At 48.0% G+C, this 20,617-nt stretch overlaps 1 protein-coding gene across 1 annotated transcript in view; it reads left to right on the top strand.

Annotated features, from left to right (window-relative positions):
* Positions 1 to 17,159, top strand: part of SLIT3 (slit guidance ligand 3) — a 551,973-nt gene extending 534,814 nt beyond the window's left edge. Inside the window, exons 33-36 of the mRNA XM_019740962.2 lie at positions 12,383 to 12,537; positions 13,636 to 13,921; positions 14,802 to 15,010; positions 16,562 to 17,159. Coding sequence (XP_019596521.2) covers positions 12,383 to 12,537; positions 13,636 to 13,921; positions 14,802 to 15,010; positions 16,562 to 16,797 — 886 coding nt within the window. The 3' untranslated portion in view covers positions 16,798 to 17,159. The remainder of the gene's footprint in view (positions 1 to 12,382; positions 12,538 to 13,635; positions 13,922 to 14,801; positions 15,011 to 16,561) is intronic.
* The last annotated feature ends 3,458 nt before the right edge of the window (positions 17,160 to 20,617 follow it).

Raw genomic sequence — 20,617 nt, 5'->3', positions numbered from 1 at the left:
TTTCTGGGTGTGGCAGGTGGGAGGGAGAAACGTGGTGTGGGAGGAAGAGGCAGGAGAGGAAGGCAGACCCGGGGGAGGTGACACCTCGGTACCGTAAGATAAATGGCCAGCTGGCTATTACTGCAGGAGCCCCTGAGCTCCAAAGGGGACAAGGCTGCTTAATGAGATGCCCTTTTCAAAATGTCATCCTAATCTTTTATTAGTTTAAGAAAGAAAACAGGGAGATTAGCATGCAGTTCAAGGGGAAGACGTTCCACGGCTCTGAGGGAGGTAGGACTGTTCCTAAAGTGATTTTCAAACTGTTCTGAAGGACAGTTGTTCCTGAACTTTGGTCCTTCCAACAGTCACCCTGAGTTCTACAGTGTCGGTTTGTCAGCTGTGCTGTTCCGTACCACGCTACCTCACATCGACTTGAAATCTGCTCACTTCTTAAATCTAGCTTCATCTTAAGTAATGGTGTCTGTGCAATCACAGATCTGCTCGTTAGATATGTTAGACTTGTGGTCTCCTTTTCAGCAAAAGTAATCCTGAGCTACTAAAGTGAAAAATTCTTGGTTATCCATATTTTTGTAATAGTTACAAAGATGACTATTAGGAGAGGTGTTGGTCTGTTACACCCAAAATCAGGTAAAACAGCTGGTGGGGGAGGGTATTTGAGACCCGCATTCAGAGGCTGGCCTTCCCCTCTGAAGCAAGAGTCCATTTGATAAAGATTGGGGCAAGAGCAGCCGTTTTCAGACTTTTTTCCCCAGTAACTAAATCCTTTCGCCAACCGAAACTTTTATATCGAACTCAAGAACACTTACACAGAAGCAAGACCTTGCTGGAGGGCGCAGAGCTCCCCTCCACAGACTTCCCCGATGACCCCCAATACACCCCCAACAAACCCTGTTGAAAACCGTTAGCTAAACCAGTGGTTCTCGAAGTGTGGTCCCAGAGCAGTGGCCCCTGGGAACTTGCTAGAAACGCCCTTCAGACCCGACCCCCAGGCCGGCTGATGGAAGCTCTGGGGTCAGCAGGGCCATCTGTGTGTTAAGGAGCCTCCAGGTGGTGGTGACACAGGAGTCTGGGAAGTGCTGGCCCACAAGGGAACCTTCCCGGGGAAGGATCTGGAAGAAAGGGAAGAATTTGTGTGAGCAGGGAGAGCAGCAGTGATAAGCCTAAAGGACCAAGCGGAAGGTCCAAGGTGGAGGGTGGGTGCGGGAGGACCAGCCAGTTAGGACAGTTGAGTACAATAAACACCAGGAGGAGTGTCTCCCGTGGCCTCAGAGTTCCCTGAAGTCAGGGCTTCCGAACATGGTTCCTGGAGCCGCTGGTCATGCGCCAAGTGGAAGGGACAGAGAACCCAGGGCAGGCCTGTGGTGGCAGCCACATCTGGGCTTGAACACAGTATTCAACCTCTTGCCTCAGTTTCCTCCCCTGTGCACTGTGGAGAGTATCAGAGGTACCTCTGGGGTGTTGTTGACGGTTATGGTTTGAGAAAGCACTTGGCAAATTGAGCCTCCACGTGAGCATGTCAAGGACAGAAGGTGGCATCCAGGCTTCCGGAGCCACTGGGCTCTGTCCGGAGCTCGGGGTCCTCCCCCAGCAGAACCCCGCCCTCCCCACACTGAGGTGAGCTCTGCATGGGGTGGTGAAGGGGTGACGTTGCCCGTGGGACATTGGAACCCTCTGCTGTTGCCTAAGTCAGGACGAAGGGAACGAAACGGGAACCGGGAGAATTGTGGCCTCCTCCAGCCATTGTCAGGGAGTCAGATGAGGCTTAGCAGGGGCCTTGGAGAGACCCAACACCCTTTCTCTTACCCGTGGGAGGAACCCGGGGAAGGATGCCCATGCCTAGTACCCCATGCCAAGCCTTTAGTGCCAATCATCAAGTGCCCAATATTAAACCATATTAGAAATGGTTTTGCTTTCAGATACTTTTCCCTGAGGCAGCCCTAGTTTGGGACCAGTAGGGCCCTTTTTCACTGATTCAGTAAATATCGCTCAGGCACCTTTTGTGGGCCAGGTCCTGGGCCAGGTCCTGGGCAAGGTGTAGGGGCCACAGAGTGAAAACTGTCCAGGGAACAAGACGCACATATAAATAAGCAACCATCCCACGGGCAGAATGACAGGTCTCACCGAGACGCTGGTGCATGCTGTGGGAACATTCCTGCTGGGTGTATCAGAGAGGGCTCTCTGGAGGAGGAGGGAATGTTTGAGCTGAGGTTTGACCTATGGCTGACAAATATTTCCACAGGCCCTAGGCACGGGGAGACCCCATCAGTTTGCAGAGAAGGAACTGGGCTTCCTGGAGGGCTGGGAGGAGCTGGGGATTGTGGAGGGCACAGGCCAAGCTGACCAGCCGCTGACAGGGTCAGGAAGCCATCCCAGCCTCAGTCACTGTGGTGACCTCTGGCCACCCAGGAAGGTCTCCTCAGCCAGAGCCAGGATCAGGGCGCCAACTAAAGCTGACCTATCAGGGGAGTTGGCAGCCTGCAGACTGCCGCTCACTGAGGCCCCGATGACCGGCCCCAGAGTGAAAACGAGCAGTCGGCCCAGAGCAGCCAGATTTCACGGCTTCCTTCACACAGGTGCCTGGCTGTAATCACAGGTGGCAAGGAGGGTACCTTCAGGTTCTATTCTAGGCTCCAGGGCAAGTACACAGAAAAGCCACCCCAACCCCTTCCTGCCCCAGGATGGGGACAGACTGCACCAATCCCAGGCCTCAGACTTGTCAGAGGGGCTTTAGGCATGATTTCCTACACGCAGGGCCCACAAGCTAAGATGACAGACATAAGGAAGACGGCTGGGGTCCAGTAGGGAGTGGTGGGGACTGTGGTGGCCTGGAGGGTACAGGCTTCGTCCAAAGGGACGGCTGACTTCAGCTCCAGCACACGCTGCCATGTGGGAATGCGAGTTCTCAAGAGAAGCTAGACATTCAGGGTGTCTATGTGAAATACCTCAGTGTTACATGTCGGCCACGTTCAAACACCACGAGAGAGCCCTATTTGGCTTGCAGTGCATTCTCCCTGAGTCTTAATTACCGCAGTCCCAGCCTTTGCCAAGGTTTTTGTCTCACTTGATCCTCACCACAGGCCCAGGCAAGCATCATCACTCCTGCTTTAGGCTTGAGAACCCTGACGCTCAGATGAGATCCTTGGCCCAAAGGCACACAAGCTAGTGAGTAGGCAGAGCGAGGATTCAAACCCAGGCTCCCACCCAAACCCGCTCTGCCACGTGCTGGGACACAAAGGGGGAGGCTGAGAGAGCGGGGCCCCGCTGTCCTGGTCCAGGAGTGGGGGTTTCTGCAATGCCCACTGAGGTCTCCGGCTGCCTCTCAGAAATCCCAGGAACACTTTTGTTCCTGTGACGCTCTGTCGCCACCTGGTGGTCACAGCTAAGCATCCAGATGTGCTGGCTCCTCTGGCCCAGTGGGTAAGGAGGGAGACTCTCAGAGTCCCCTCTCTCCCCTGAAATCCCTGAATATCTCCCCAGCAAACTAGTTACGGGGCGTGGAACCACAGTAGGATCATTTCTTTTAGCATTAATAGGTTGTTTTCGTCAGGGGTTTTTTTTCCCCCAATTTTTTTTTTTATTATTAAAGTTTATTGGGGTGACAATTGTTAGTAAAGTTACATAGATTTCAGGTGTACAATTCTGTATTACATCATCTATAAATCCCACTGTGTGTTCACCACCCAGAGTCAGTTCTCTTTCCATCACCATATATTTGATCTCCTTTACCCTCATCTACCGCCCCCCTCCCCCCTTAACCTCTGGTAACCACTAAACTATTGTCTGTCTATGAGTTTTTGTTTCTCACTTGTTTGTCTTGTTCTTTTGTTGTTTTTGGTTTATATACCACATATCAGTGAAATCATATGGTTCTCTGCTTTTTCTGTCTGACTTATTTCGCTTAGCATTATCTCAAGATCCATCCATGTTGTCACAAATGGTCCTATTTCATCTTTTCTTACCGCTGAATAGTATTCCATTGTGTATATATACCACAACTTCTTTATCCATTCATCTATCAAAGGACATTTTGGTTGTTTCCATGTCTTGGCCACCGTAAACAAAGCTGCAATGAACATTGGAGCACACGTGTCTTTATGGATAAATGTTTTCATATTTTTGGGGTAGATACCCAGGAGAGGGATTGCTGGGTCATATGGTAATTCTATTCATAAGTTTTTGAGGAACCTCCACACTGCCTTCCATAACGGCTGCACCAGTCTGCATTCCCACCAACAGTGTATGAGGGTTCCTTTTTCTCCACAGCCTCTCCAACACTTGTTATTATTTGTCTTGTTGATGATAGCCATTCTGACTGGGGTGAGGTGATATCTTATTGTGGTTTTTATTTGCATTTCTCTGATGATTAGTGATGTTGAGCATTTTTTCATATGTCTATTTGCCATTTGTATGTCCTCTTTGGAGAAATGTCCCTTCAGGTCCTCTGCCCATTTTTCAATTGGGTTGTTTGTTTTTTTGTTGTTGAGTATCATGAGTTCCTTGTATATTTTGGATATTAGCCCATTATTGGAGGCACTGTTTGCAAAAATCTCCCATTCAGTTGGTTGCCTCTTTATTTTGTCGATGGTTTCTTTTGCTGTGGAGAAGCTTTTAAGTTTCATATAATCCCATTCGTTTATTTTAGCTTTTACTTCAATTGCCTTTGGAGTCAAATTCATGCAATGCTCTTTGAACCCAATGTCCATAAGTTTAGTACCTATGTTTTCTCCTATGCAGTTTATTGTGTCAGGTCTTATGCTTAAGTCTTTGATCCATTTTGAATTAATTTTGGTACATGGTGACAGATAGCAGTCCAGTTTCATTCCTTTGCACGTGGCTTTCCAATTCTGCCAGCACCGTTTATTGAAAAGGCTGTCTTTTCTCCATTGTATGTTTTTTGCTTCTTTGTCAAAAATTATCTGTCCATATATATGTGGTTTTATTTCTGGGTTCTCAGTTCTATTCCATTGGTCTATGTGTCTGTTTTTCTGCCAATACCATGCTGTTTTGATTATTGTAGCCCTGTAGTACAAGCTAAAGTCAGGGAGTGTGATACCTCCAGTATTGTTCTTTTTTCTTAAGATTGCTCTGGCTATTTGGCGTCTTTTGTGGTTCCAAACAAATCTGATGATTTTTTGTTCTATTTCTTTAAAAAATGCCATTGGGATTTTCGTGGGGATTGCATTTAATCTGTATATTGCTTTGGGTAATATGGCCATTTTAACTACGTTGATTCTTCCAATCCATGAGCACGGAATGTCTTTCCATTTCTTTGTGTCTTCTTCAATTTTTTTAAAAAATGTCTTATAGTTTTCAGCATATAGGTCTTTCACATCCTTGGTTAAGTTTATTCCTAGGTATTTTATTCTTTTTGCTGCAACTGCAAAAGGAATTGTTTTTTTTAATTTCTTTTTCTGAGATTTCATTGTTAGTATATAGGAATGCATTAGACTTTTGTACGTTGATTTTGTAGCCGACAACTTTACTGTATTCGTTGATTGTTTCTAATAGCTTTTTGGTGGAGTCTTTAGGGTTTCATACAGAGCATCATGTCATCTGTGAAGAGTGACAGTTTAACTTCTTCATTCCCAATTTGGATTTCTTTTATTTCTTTCTCTTGCATGATTGCTCTGGCGAGGACTTCCAACACTATGTTGAAAAGCAGAGGTGATAGTGGACAGTACTGTCATGTTCCTGAATGTAGAGCAAAGGGCTTCAGTTTTTCACCATTAATTATGAGATTAGCTGAGGGTTTGTCATATATGGCCTTTATTATGTTAAGGTATTTTCCTTCTATACCTATTTTATTAAGTGTTTTAATCATAAATGGATGTTGTATCTTGTCAAATGCTTTTTCTGCATCAATTGATATAATCATATGATTTTTGTCCTTTATTTTGTTTATGTGATGTATCACATTGATGGATTTGCGGATATTGAACCATCCTTGTGTCCCGGGGATGAACCCTACTTGGTCGTGATGAATAATCCTTTAATGCATTATTGTATTTTATTTGCTAGAATTTTGTTTAGGATTTTTGCATCTGTATTCATCAGAGATATTGGTCTGTAGTTTTCTTTTTTTGTGTTGTCCTTACCAGGTTTTGGTATCAGAGTAATGTTGGCCTCATAAAATGAGTTAGGGAGTACTGTCTCTTCTTCAATTTTTTGGAGGAGTTTGAGCAGGATTGGTATTAGATCCTCTTTGAAGGTTTGGTAGAATTCACTAGTGAAGCCATCTGGTCCCGGACTTTTGCTTTTGGGAAGGTTTTGGATGACTGATTCAATTTCGTTAGTGCTGATCGGTCTGTTTAGATTTTCCAGTTCTTCATGGTTCAGCCTAGGAAGGCTATATGTTTCTAAGATCTTGTCCATTTCTTCTAGGTTATTGAATTTGGTGGCATATAGTCCTTCATAGTATTCTTGGATGATCCTTTGTATTTCTGTGGTGTCCGTGGTAACTTCCCCTTTTTCATTTCTGATTTTGTTTATTGGTGTCTTCTCTCTTTTTATCTTAGTGAGCCTAGCCAAGGGTTTGTCAATTTTGTTAATCTTTTCAAAGAACCAGCTCTTTGTCACATTAATTTTTTCTATTGTCTTTTTTTCTCTATTTCATTTAATTCTGCTCTGATTTTTGTTATTTCCTTTCTTCTGCTGATCTTGGGTTTCATTTGTTCTTTTTCTAGTTCTTTAAGGTGTAACATGAGGTTAATTATTTGGGATTTTTCTTGTTTCTTAAGATAGGCCTTACTGTAATGATATAAATTTCCCTCTTAAAACTGCTTTCTCTGCATCCCAAAAATTATGGTAGGATATATTTTCATTCTTACTTGTTCCTATGTATCTTTTGATCTCTCCTCTAATTTCTTCTTTGACCCAGTCATTCTTTAAAAGTATGTTGTTTAATCTCCATGTATTTGTGTTTTTTTCCTGCTTTCTTTTTGCAGTTGATATCCAATTTCAAAGCCTTGTGATCAGAGAATATGCTTGGTATGATTTCAATCTTCTTAAATTTGTAGAGGCTAGTTTTATGTCCCAATATATGGTCTATCCTTGAGAATGTTCCATGTACACTAGAAAAAAATGTGTAGTCTGATGTTTTAGGATGAAGTGCTCTATAAATGTCAATTATGTCCATTTCATCTAATGTGTCATTTAGGGCTGCTATTTCATTATTTATTTTCTGTTTGGATGATCTATCCGTAGCTGTCAATGATGTATTTAGGTCCCCTAGAATAATTGTGTTTTGGTCAATTTCTCCCTTTAGTTCTGTTAGTAGTTGCTTGGTATATTTCAGTGCTCCCTGATTGGGGGCATAAATATTGATGACTGTTATGTCTTCTTGTTGTATAGTCCCCTTTACCATTATGAAATGTCCATCTTTGTCTCTTGTTACCTTTTTCACCCTGAAGTCTGTTTCATCTGATATCATTATGGCTACACCTGATTTTCTCTGGGTACCATTTGCTTGGAGTGTCAATTTCCACCCTTTCACTTTGAGTCTATGCTTGTCCTTGTAGCTGAGATGTGTCTCTTGGAGACAGCATATGGTTGGGTTTAGTTTTTTGATCCAATCTGCTACTCTGTGCCTTTTTATTGGTGAGTTCAGTCCATTTACATTTAGGGTGATTATTGATATGTGAGGATTTTCTATCATTCTATCTTTAGTTTTCTGGTAAGACTGTGTCTCCATTGTTTCTTTGCCTTTTTGTTGTTGTCTATTATTTCTGTGTGGTGGTATTCTATGATGTTTCCCTCTGTTTCTTTTATTACAGTATATATTTCAGTTCTGGATTTTTTTTGAGTGGTTACCCTTAAGTTTATGTAAAAGAAAGTTTGATATTTAGAGTATTCCATTTTCTTCAGCATGCTTACTTTCTCCATTCCCATATTCGGTTCAGGCCTTTACTCTCCCCTTTTTATGTTTTGGTTGCCACAAATTGTCCCTGTTGATGGTGGTCAAATAGCCTCCTTTAGTATTTCTTGTAGTGCAGGTCCCTCAGCTTCTGTATGTCTGGAAAGGTCTTTATTCTTCCTTCATATCTAAAGGATATCTTTGCAGGGTATATTATTCTTGGCTCATGATTTCTCTCTTTCAATAGTTTGAATATTTGATACCACTCCCTCCTGGCTTGTAGATTTTCTGCTAAGAAATCTGATGATAATCTAATGGGCTTTTCTTTGTAGGTTACCGTCTTCTTTTCCCTGGCTGCCTTGAGGATTCTTTGTCATTGATTTTTGACAGCTTCAATACAATGTGCCTTGGAGAAGGCCTGTTGGGGTTGAGGTAATTAGGTGTTCTATTTGCTTCTTGGATTCGAGGATCCAGTTCTTTCCACAAGTTTGGGAAGTTCTCATCGACTATTTGTTTGAATATACTCTCTGTTCCCTTCTCTCTTTCTTCTCCTTCTGGTATGCCCATTATTCTTATATTGCTCTTTCTGATGGAGTCAGAAAGTTCTTGTAGAGTTCTTTCATTTCTTTTAAGTCTCAAGTCTCTTTCTTCTTCCATCTGTGTCATTTCCAGGTTTCTATCTTCGATGTCACTGATTCTTTCCTCCATCTGGTCAACTCTACTACCTAAGCTGGCTATTTCATTCTTAATTTCTTCTATTGAGTTCTTAATCTCCAGAAATTCTATTTGGTTCTTTTTAAAAATTTCAATCTCTTTGGTAAAATGTTCATGTTGTTCTTTGATTGTGTTTCTGAGTTCATTAAACTGCCTTTCTGTGTTTTCTTGCATCTCGTTCATTTTTTTCAGAACTGCAATCTTGAATTATCTGTCATTTAAGTCACATATTTCCATATCTTTAAGTTCCTTTTCTGGAGACTTTTCACTTTCTTTCTGAGCTGTCTTGTTGCCTTCGTTATTCATGGCAATTAATGATTTATTATTTCTCTTCCTAGACATCTACAGGAGTGGGTTCTGCGACAGGGTGATAGGAAGAGGTCTTTTTTTTGTTTTCCAGTACATGTTGGTAGAATGTTTTATTTTCTCTCTGACTGCAGCCTTTTTTTCTCTCTCACACTGGAGTGTTATGTTTTCTCTGCACTGTTCCAACTTCTCACACCATGGGGGGATTCCCTGGAAGGCGGGCTTCTCCTCTGTTAACAGTTCACCTGGGTCATAGGGCGTCACGTCCCTGTGGGGATGCGGAGAGCTTTTGAAGTTCCAAAGCTCTTCCTGCACCAGATTCAGAGCCCGTATGTTTCAGCAGTTCTGTTTACTCCTGCAGGGATCCGCCCAGATAGGTGGGGACAGGGGTGGGGTGAGTTGTGAGAGGTGGCCCAGAGCAATGGCTGCAACCACCACCACAGCAGTCCTGCTTCCACAGCTCCCTCCCCTTTGCCGGAACTAGTTGGGCTGCGAATCTGTGTCTGCGGACCACAGTTCTCAGAACTGCAAATATTCTGTTCTTTTGATCTGATATTGCTACTGTTCCACTTCTAACACGGGGTAGGTGGGGGCGAGGCGAGCTCTGGGAGAGTAGGGAGGGGGCGACTAGTCTCAGTGCCTAAGGCTCCGTTCTCTGCTCGGCAGTGAGGGCTTAAACCAACGTTTTCAGCTTTCTTCCCTCAGTCTTTTCTCCGAGGTCTCTGCCATGTGCGTTGGGTTCAGCCGTGTTATATGCTGCCCCCTCAGCCCTGTGGGCCATAAGTGGAGCCCTAGCAGTCCGAGTTCTTCCCTCTCCCGCAGCTGTGGTAGTTCCGGGATGCAGCGACTCGGAGCACTGAGCTGGGTCTGCGTCCTGCGCCCGCACGGCTCAGTCTCCGTACTTCTCCCTTTCCTCCTCCCCCACTCGCGCAATTTGCCCACCTTTAGGTGAATTCAGTAGTGAGCCTCTTCGTCTTGCCTGTCTGCTGTGCAGGGAGTCCTTTGTGGAGTTATTGTTGTTAGATTTGTTGTAAATTCCAGGGGAGATTCCAGAGGCTCACCTCATGCCGCCATTTTGATGATGTTACTCCCAATTTTTTCTCTTCCTTTGTAGCAATAGAGCCATCTTTCCTGTTGATATTTTACTTTAAAGGCCAAGGTGGTTTTCTTTAAAAAAAAAAAAAAAGAAAAGAAAAGTAGAAATGGAGCCATCCTGATTGGCAAGACAATGGTGAGAAACTACAGCCTTCAGGGCCAGCCACTCAAAATCTCCAGGGACCCAAGTTTGCAAACCACTGGCTTGAGGCCTGATTACGAGACCCTGGTTAAGAGTCTCTAGGAGACCCTGGTTCAGATGCACCAGGAAGGCGGCAACCTGTTAGCCCAGGAGCACTTACTGGCACAGACAAGATTATGGGAGGTTTGGATTCGGTTAATTACCCTGACTGAACCTCAGTTTCACTACTTCCTAACAGTGTGACCTTGGTCAAGTTAGTTAGGTTCCCTCCCTGTAAAATGGGCTCACAGGAGTCCCCTTCCCAGAGATGGTAATGAGCCAGTGGAAGCAGATAGAAACCCAAAATCTGGGCGGCTGTATAGTGGAGAATCAGGAGAAGGGCTTCTCTAGGCTCCACTATCCTCCTCCCCAACGCAGGCCCTCCTGCCACACCCAGCTCCTCCAAGCCCAGAGTCAGGGTCAAGATCATCATTTCCACCTTTGACTGAGCATATGCTAGGTATCAGGCTCTGCACTGGCCGTTAAAACCCAGTGAGGTCAATGCCATCACCACCCCCATTGTATAGAAGCATCAGCTAGGGCTTACCCAAGTGATGTGACTTGCCCAGGGTCCTTCAGCTGGAGGACCCAGTGTGATACTAAATCTCTCCAACCCTGAGCATGGACTGGCTGAAGAGTGTGCCTGGAGGAAGGGGCCTGCCTAGGACTCTCCCTTGTAGGCATCAGGGGAGGCCCTCCATGGAGCCAGAGGCCACGGGTCCTCTCTGCCCGTGCGGCTCCTGCCAAACCACTGTCTCCAGGCCAGGTGCCCTCCAGATGGCACACCAGGGCCTGGGCCAGCTGGGGGAGCACAGGAAGAAAAAAAGGAAGGGAGCCAGCAGCCAGGAAGGGATCCGTGGTATGTGGTCGTTGTGTCTGTGTGTCTATAATGGGAAAGCAGCTGCCCCCGACACCCTGAATATTAATGTTGGAGGGAACGCCAAGACATGTGCCCAGAGCTGCAGCCTCTCTGCAGCTTCCTCTCTCACAGGTGGCTGCCCAGCATCTACTTACACACCTGGGAGAAGGGGAGTTCATTTGCATTCAGGACAGCATAGTTTTGCTTGGGTGTTTAGAAAAGACTGTGAGGGCTCAATGTCAGAGGCTTGTGGTCTCTGCACGCCAGCCCTCACCCCCCACCCACCATCACCAACTCATCTGCGGGGTCACAGGCCTCTGCCATGTCCTTGACTCACTACTTAGAGTAGCTGCAGCTGCTGAATAGACACAGGTCTGCCTTCGTGTAGTTTCTTGGCTCCCCATCACCCAGCTAGATCCCCCAATGGACTCTTAGCCACCACCCCACCCCGCCACTACCCTATCTCTTGACCAGACCTTACATTGATAAGTTGGGTGTTCAGTTTAGAAGAAAGGCTAAGGAAATATGAGCTTTGTGAGTGAGTAATGGTACCCTGTCTGTCCTGTTTGACACTGATTCCTAGCACCTAGGACGATGTGGTGCATACCGCGTTTCCCCCAAAATAAGACCTAACCGGACAATCAGCTCTAATGCGTCTTTTGGAGCAAAAATTAATATAAGACCCGGTCTTATTTTATGTGAACTAAATAATGGCCACAGTGGTGTGCAGTAGATCAAAAATTGTGTCTAAGGATAGAATTGGCTCAACTCTATGAAATGCTAGAAAAGAATGCACAAATGAAAATCAAATGCAATGCCCTAGACTGGAGCTTGTATTGGAAGGGGGAAATGTTATAAAAGACATTATTGGGCCCCCTGGAAAATGAGAATACGAGATTGATTAGATTCGAGTATGGTGTCAGTGTTACATTTACAGAAGTTGAGAACTGCTGTGCTTACGTAAGACAATCCCCATCTTAGGGGAGTCACACTGCAGCATCTAGGGATAAGGGCCACTATGTTTTTGTACCTTACCTTTACAGAGTTCAGAAAGCTATGTATGTATGTGCAGATGTGTATGTATATACATGCGTGTGTGGAGATAGATGATAGAGATAGATAGATAGATAGATAGATAGATAGATAGATAGATAGATAGAGTCAGTGATAAAACAAATGGGGCTAATAGGAGAATCTATAGCTCTAATAGGTGTTCTCTGTACTGTTTATATTTTTTACAACTTATGTAAGTTTGAAGTTATTATATTTGCGAATGAAATGAAATGCAAGTAATATGAATAAAGTGCACGGTCCAGAGCCCAGCTGTGGAAAGCACTAAACAATCCCTTTGGCTCTCCCCTTCTCTCCTGCCCAGCGTGGAGACAGTGAATGATGGGCAGTTTCACAGCGTGGAGCTGGTGATGCTAAACCAGACCCTGAACCTGGTGGTGGATAAAGGAGCCCCCAAGAGCCTGGGAAAACTCCAGAAGCAGCCAGCAGTGGGCATCAACAGCCCCCTCTACCTTGGAGGTAAAGCCCCTCTCCCCTGACACCACACCTGCCCTCTACACTCAGACACCTGCTCCCAGACCCCCTGGCTGGGGCTCCACTGTTCTCATCTAGGCACCATTAGCAAAGCCAATCAGGGAAGGCTTTCTGGAGGAAGTAGCAGCCAAGCTGATTGCTAAAGGCTGAATAGTTAGCCAGGGCATGGGGAGGAGAGAGGGCAGGGCTCCTTCTGAGGACTACCAGTGGTTCAGGGAGGATGGTGGGGGCAGGGAGGAGATGGAGGCAGCATCCAGGCCCTTCCATCTGTGGACTTCGGATCATATTCCCTGTGCTCTGCCACCTGCTCAGATACTGTGAGGCTCAGTTGGTGCATTTAGAAAACTGAGATTTAGGTCTTACAATGGCCAGAAAGAGAAGTAGCCACCAGTCTACTAGAGCCTGGCCTGAAATGCAGCCCTGGGCTGGTCATTCTCAAGGGGTTATGTGAACCAGAGCTGCTTGTTCCACACGGAGAGTCCCAAGACTCCCTCCGCCCAAGGAGCCTCCTCTGGAGTGCTGGAGTGGCCGGGGAACCTGCCTTTGGTCCAGAGCGGTCCCAGAAGGAACACAGCTTCTCTCCCTCTGAAGACCCCCAAAGTTCCACTGATCGAGGCTGCCACCCCAAACTCTATCCTGCTTGCTGTGCTCTCCTGGTGGCATGTGACACCAGCGAGGCCGGGTAGGGACAGCAGGGATGTGGTGTACTATCCACTCCTCCACAGGGACACAGGTGCTGGCCCTCCTCCAGCCAGGGTGGCCATGTGGCTGTGGGTGGCCAGATCTTTTTTTTCTAGGGAAGCCTGAAATACGATTTTTAAGGGATATTTTCTATATTTAAATAATGAGAACAAATTCCAAGTTTTTTTTTAAAAGAATCACAGTGCAGGACAAAGGGTAAGTGACCTTGTGTGCACAAGGTCCCAGGTCTGGGCCCATTCCCTCTGTTTGAACGGCAGAAGCCCAGGGCTGTGAGCGCTTAACGGGGACCTGTAACGAGCTTCTGGGCGCTGAGGGTGGATGTGCGCTGGGGCTGGGTGGGCGGGGCCGGTCTTCAGACCACACCCTGGCGCCTCTCCACAGGCATCCCCACCTCCACGGGGCTCTCGGCCCTGCGTCAGGGCGCGGACAGGCCGCTGGGCGGCTTCCACGGCTGCATACACGAGGTGCGCATCAACAACGAGCTGCAGGACTTCAAAGCGCTCCCGCCGCAGGCCCTGGGCGTGTCGCCCGGCTGCAAGTCCTGCAGCGTGTGCAAACACGGCCTGTGCCGCTCGGTGGAGAAGGACAGCGTGGTGTGCGAGTGCCACCCGGGCTGGACTGGCCCGCTGTGCGACCAGGAGGCCCGGGACCCCTGCCTCGGCCACAGGTCAGTGTCCCGAGAGTGGGCTCCCCCCTCAGACCCCCCCACCTGAGGAAGCTGTTCGGACTGTAGACAGGACCTGATTAGGTGTGACTGCTGGAAAGGTCACGAGATGACCCATGCAAGTAGCATCTCCAGCCAAAGCACTTCCCCTCCTGTGGGTTAGAAAAAGGCGGGCCTTTGAGCAGCCCTGGGGGCATTCATCAGGCACAGGGGTGCCCATGCCCTGCACCAGCTGTGTGTAACTGTGCACAGCCGAATCACAGGTCATGGCTTACTCATTCGTCATGCCTCCGACAGGGCCTACTATGTGCCTGGCCCTGTTGGAGAGACTCAGCATCTTAGCGTAAAGAATTTGAATCAGCCAGATAACACCAGAGCCACGATGGGTAATTTGGTGGGCTGACCAAGCTGGGACGGGGACGCTATGAAGGGTTTGAGTTTCCTGAGTAGCTCTCCAGAGTATGTGTGTAACTATTATGAGTTGGCCAACAGTTAACCTGAGCTCTGCGTGTCATCCCAAGAGAGACAATGCTGCAGGGTAATTATAATGGTGTCAGTCCCTCCACTGCACGGGAGAGGTGGGGAGCGGGAGAGGTGGAGAGCGGCATTTGTAGGTCATGGGGATGGTGGAAGCACTTTGTGCACTTCCTGGCATTCGCAAGTGGCTGCTGCTCATGGTGGTGGTAATAGTTGTGTTATTATTAAGATGGTAGAGCAGTTAAAATGCTTAGAGAACACTTAGATTCTCCCGAGCAGTGACGCTGGATAATGCTAGGCCACTGGGCTGGCGGAGGGCAGCCCACGGGATGGAGATGGTCCCACAGCTCTGGGTCTCCAGCGGGGGAGGCCTCCAGAAGCACTGACACCCCTTCTCTGCCAACAGCTGCAACCATGGGAAATGTGTGGCGACTGGGCCCTCATACATGTGCAAGTGTGCAGAGGGCTACGGAGGGGCTTTGTGTGACCACAAGAATGACTCTGCCAATGCCTGCTCTGCCTTCAAGTGTCACCACGGGCAGTGCCACATCTCAGATCGAGGGGAGCCCTATTGCCGGTGTCAGCCCGGCTTTAGTGGGGAGCATTGCGAACAAGGTGGGTGTACAGGGAGCCACTCAGAGGCCGTGTGATGCCCCACCTTACCTGTGGACCCTAGGGGCCCTTCACACCTAACCCGCACCCGAGCCCCAGACAGTGTCGCCCTCTAACCAGCCCTGCCAGCTCCCCTGCGAGCTCCCTGGAGATGCAGACTCTCATGCCCCGGGCCCTTTAAGTCAAAAAGTGCATGGGAACCGGAAGTCTTCCTCCTGCCACCACGTTCCCGGGCAGGACGCCCTTCACTAAAGGATGCTTTGCATTTCATACCTAGTTGAAATACTATCCTTAACCAAGTTGTCATTTTAAACACTTTTATCATGTATTTTGAAATAATTTCCGGTTTGCCAGAACAACACACACATGGCTATTCCCTGCCCATATACATAGCCTCGTCCTGAACCTTTTAACAATCTCATACGTAATGTACAACAGTTGTATCAAGCTTTAAAATGCATGAAGCCCTTTCTCATCCACAGTCCCCATGAGGCTCAAGGGTGACCAGGGAGTGGTCAGAGGCAGTGTGGCTGAGCGTCCTGGCTCTAAGTCCATTCCTCTCCTCTCCTCCCCGGAGCCATGCTCCAGACGCTCTCCCAATGCAGTGAGGGGAGTGGAGGGTGGAGGTAAGAGCTGGGTCAGAGTCCAACCAGAAGGTCCCCTTCCCGTCCCCCCAGTGATTTCTAAGACTCGTGGAAAAGCCATCCCCACCCTCTCTGGCTCACTGACTCCTGTTCCTCATTCGGATCTAACCCCAGCGTCACTTCCCAGAAACATACCTTGCCCCACCTTTGCTGCGGGCTCCTGCATGAGCAGGTCCCTCATTGCCTCCATCTGTTTAGCATTCCAAACATAGTCATTCGGGTGGTCGGTTAGAGCGAGGTGCTGATACCCCCAAGGTTGCTGCTTGGATCCCTGCATGGGCCACTGTGAGCTGCACCCTCCTTAAAGAAAAACAAACAAACAGCCATTCACATCATCGTGTCACTCATGTCTAGACTCCACCTCGGACACAGGCTTCTGACAGAGGGGACCGGGGTTCCTGCCATCACCCACCCTTGCAATCAGGCTCGGCTTTGCCAGACCTCCTGGTTTTCAAAGAAGCCAGAGATCCCAATTATTCGGTGGAAGAGATGTCCTAGGGTGGTTTTGCTTTTTAACAATTGGGTTTTTAAGCATGTGAGGCACAAAGTTTGGCGACAAGATTTAGCCCATGGTCCCCTATTTGCCACATAAAGTCAGGTCTTTAAGATCCTTGAAGGAAGTGACCAAGCCTGGTAGGTGGATATGTGAATGGAGGGAAGCTAGGTGTTGGGTGGGTAGATGGGTGCGTGAGTGGGTGCGAGGACGGGTGGGGGAGAATGAGTGGGGGGTGAGTATGTGGAGGAGTGGGGTGGGCAGATGAGTCGTGGGGACAGGGATGGCGAGTGAATGAAGAAGTACGCGTGGTCATGGGAACAGCCTTCCCAGGCCCTGCCCTGGGCCCTGCCCCGCCACCACCGCCACCACCTCCGCTGCCACGCGGCCCTGACTTTCACCCGCTGCCGTCCGCAGAGAATCCATGCCTGGGGGAGGTAGTCCGAGAGGCGATCCGCCGCCAGAAAGGTTATGCATCCTGTGCCACCGCCTCCAAAGTGCCGGTGATGGAATGCCGCGGGGGCTGCGGGCCCCAGTGCTGCCAGCCGACCCGCAGCAAGCGGCGGAAATACGTCTTCCAGTGCACAGACGGCTCCTCGTTCGTCGAAGAGGTGGAGAGACACTTAGAGTGCGGCTGCCGCGCATGCTCCTAAGCCGCCCGCCGGCCTGGCCGCTCGGACTCCAGCGCGGTGGCAGGGGACAGCCACGTGGGACCCCCTCGGGATTCGGAGTCAAGCGGTGGAAGCTGGAGAGGAAAAGAAGAGAATATTAAGTATATTGTAAAATAAACAAAAAATAGAACTTATTTTTATTATGGAAAGTGACTATTTTCATCTTTTATTATATAAATATATCACACCATCTGAGTATATGTACCATATAGTGAGTTATTTTTACTGAGTTTTTGTTTTGTGTTGTGTATTTGTCGTGTTTTTATAAACAGCTTTTAAAAATTTTAAGAAAAAAGTAATAAAAATGTTTTAAAAGGATAAGAATAAAGAAGTGATAGCCAGTCTGAGGAAGAAAAGTCTTTACGTTTATGAAACGCTGTCATGTCAGCAGAAACCAACACCTGCTTATGAGCTCAGGAAAAGGAATAAGAGGAAGAGAGGGAAGGAAAAACTTTTCTTTGTTTCTTCTTATTTTTAGTAACTTTTTTTTCTTCCCTAAGAAGTTTTTAAATCCTGGTTGTTGGTGTCCAGGATGCCCAGTTCTTCCAGGAAAAGCTGCTGGGCTCTGGTCTGTGCTGTGACCTCAAAAAAACCGCTGCCTCTGTCTGCCCCAGACCCCCTGCAGGGACAGACCCCTGCAGACCCTTCTCCTCCCTCCCAACTGGCCCTGGGTTCTGTTACAGAACTATCTGAGCTCACACACAGGCTTCATCGGAGGCTGTGCTGCCAAATTTTAGAATAGCTGCTCTTTTCCTGCCCCGCCCCAGCCACCACAGTTCTCCTGGGGAAGCAGGAGGGGTCATGCTGTGTCCTTCGGCCCCAGCCACTGGCCCTTCCTCTGATGGTTCTGACCCACTCTCCTCCCTCCAGTCAATGTCACGCCGGACTGTGACGTCAGGGCTGCTGGGATGAGACGGTCGGGAGCCAAACTGACCCACAGCCCTGGTAGAAGTCTGACTCTGGAAAGTTCTTGGAGGCTCTTGCTATGGGACAGACAGGCCTTAACCTGTTCTTCTAGGCTAGCGTCATAATGACAGACCGCTTGCCCATCTGGCCATTTTCCAATGCATGTTGGCACTGCCCTTTATTTTATTCGTGTAACTCCTGACCCTGGGAAGGGAAAAACAACATAGCCCCATTTCACAGATAAGGAAACTGAGGCCTCTCTCCACCTCTGTAACTTGCCTTAAGCCACACATCTGCTAAATGGAAGAGCCAGGCCATGGTGCCCAGACTCAAACCCTAGATTCCGTCTCCAGAATGGCGTAAACATGGGAAATTTGGGCAGTTTATATTCATCAGGGAAACCCACCAAAAATTAAAGTGGATATTTTTCCCTGCTATTTTTCCTGCTATCGGTCTGTCTTGTTCTGCCTCCCTAGTAGCCAGAAAGATTCTAGACAAAGGGTCACGTATCAGGGAATGTGAGCAAAGGCAGCCCTAACTCTACTCCAAGAACTGCCAGCCCTCCTGAAGGGGACCTGCCCCTTCCCCCCTCAGGCTCAGCTGCTCGCACCAACTCCCTGTTTCCAGTCGCCCACCTCTCCTTCCCCCAGTGGCAGGGAAGAGACCTTCCAGCACTGAGGGTCCACAGAGGAGCCCAGTGATTGTGAGGACCAGTGGTAAGCCAAAGGCTCCAAGGATCCAGAAGGGAGGAAGAAAAGAAAAAGGAAGGTGGAGGAGCATAAGGCAAGTGGCAGATAGGGAAGGAGGAAGGGGGGACGAGGGGAATGAAGAGCAGGAGGGAGGGAAGCACAAGATGGAGCAATTTACTTAACAACACACAATATACATGACGTTCCAGGTACGTACTGGGCCTTGTTTCAAATGTTAACAGCTAGACTTACTTAGTATTCACTACATTATACATCGGATACCATTCTAATTTTTTTTCACTTAATTCTCAGAACAACTCTGTAGTAAAGACCTTACTAACCTATTTTACGGTTGGATAAATTGAGGCATGGAGAAGTTACGGAACTTACACGAGAGCAGATGTCTAATTGTTGAGCTAGGATTTGGGCCCAGACTATCTGACTTCAGAACTCATTCCTCGTGGGAAGGAAACATGTCCTAACCTTCAAGGATCCTACCAGCCAGGGCAGAAACAATCGTGGAAAAGGACAGTTGCTTTATTATATGAGTTTACTAATGGGAGTATAAACCAGGAAAATGGCTGACCAGAGTACAGAATTTCCAATCCTGGGTCTTCAAGGATGAATAGGAGTTTGCCAGGACATGAGAAAGGAAGTTGAACTTTCCAGGGGATGGCCTCTTAAAAAGCAGCAAAATACGAAAAGGCTTGATGATGTGTTTGGAGAGCAATCACAGGTCTGGGGTGGCAGGACTGTGGCATGCACACTGTAGAGAGAAGGGGGGGTGAACATGAAGGCAGGGGTTCGACCGCAAAGAGCCATGTGTGGCAGGCTAGATCATGAGCCCAGCAGGGTGTGGAGTGGGGGAATAGCAAGACAAACTCTGCTTTAGAAAGAGAATCGGTGGCAAAGTAGAGAAAGGCCTGGAAGAGGAGACAGGGCTCCGCCACACAAAATGGCTTTGGGGGCTCCCGGTTGTTGTGGCTTGACAATGCTGATTTCCAGCTGGGTCACAACAATCTCTGGGTTAGCTCAGAAGTACTGCCCTGCAAGAGGTGTCCTGGGATCTGCCCAACACCTCTCCCACCCCCATGCTCTGCCACCCACCCCGCGCAGGCAGGTGGAGCTAAGCCTTATTCCACCGCCAGCACTAAATAGCCTCTGCCCAGCCGGCCCACAGCCCACTCAGCCTGCCACCTCGACAGCCCCACCCAAGGTCGCTGGCTTTCTGGAAGGACTTGCCAGGCTGCAGCTTTCCCTCTGCCTCCTTAAAGAATTCAAGCCCTCTCTCTGCCGTTCACCCCCTGGGCCTGAGCCTGAGCCCAGCCACAGTCCACCAAGGCAGCCAAAAGGACCAGGTTCCTTCCCTCAGTGTGGTTTGGGGGTGGTTGTGAGCCTTCCCTCAGTTTTGGAAGCCCTGACTTGACGAAGTGCCAAATGCAAGACCATTAAAAAAAATGCTCCCTAAAATGAAGTTTCTCCAATAAACGGAGATTAAAATTCTTTTACTTGAGCAGCGAAATTCTAGAAACAAAGTCCTATGGGGTGGGAAGAGTTTGGTTAGGTAATTTTCATGTTTAATGGGTCAGTGTTTGTGTGGGAAACATGCACATGTACAGAAAAGGGAGCCTGGGCTCTGTTTCCCCCTGAGCAGGATTCAGGGAAAGGGGGAGGGAGGGTCCTTTTCTGACTCAACAAAGGGACCCTAAAATGACTGATGAGATGATGTATTTAAAAGCTCTTGTAAAGTGTAAACTAAAAACCTTACATGTAAGATGCTGTTGTTATTATTACTGTTGTTGTTGCTATTATTGACATGCCCAAAAGTCCTTTGTAGAAGATGGCTTTGCCTTTCTAATCTCATAGGAAGGAACCCAAGTCTAACACTTCAGAAAGATGGCAAACAGGAAGACGAGGAGAGGGGCGAGGAACAGGAGATCTCCCAGGGCCACAGAAAGAGGAGAAAATCACCCAGGATGACCCTCGGGAACCCCAGAGTGCCTAAGATGGGGTTTGAGCTAACCTTGCCCTTCACCACATACAAATCTATCACCAGATGAACCCTAAGGCCAAGCAGTCACCCACTGCCTTTGCTGGGAGCAGGACCCCGTAGCGTAAATGGACCTGCCCCTGAAAGACTCAGTGTCCCAGATTTCAGAACTGAAGCAACTGAGGGGGTCCCTTGTGAGTGGGAAAACTGAGAATCA

The sequence above is a fragment of the Rhinolophus sinicus genome, linkage group LG10 (genome assembly GCF_036562045.2).
Source record: "Rhinolophus sinicus isolate RSC01 linkage group LG10, ASM3656204v1, whole genome shotgun sequence".
NCBI classification, from domain to species: domain Eukaryota; kingdom Metazoa; phylum Chordata; class Mammalia; order Chiroptera; family Rhinolophidae; genus Rhinolophus; species Rhinolophus sinicus.
The sequence above is the reverse complement of the archived record's forward strand: the minus strand, read 5'-3'. Positions and strand labels throughout refer to the sequence as shown.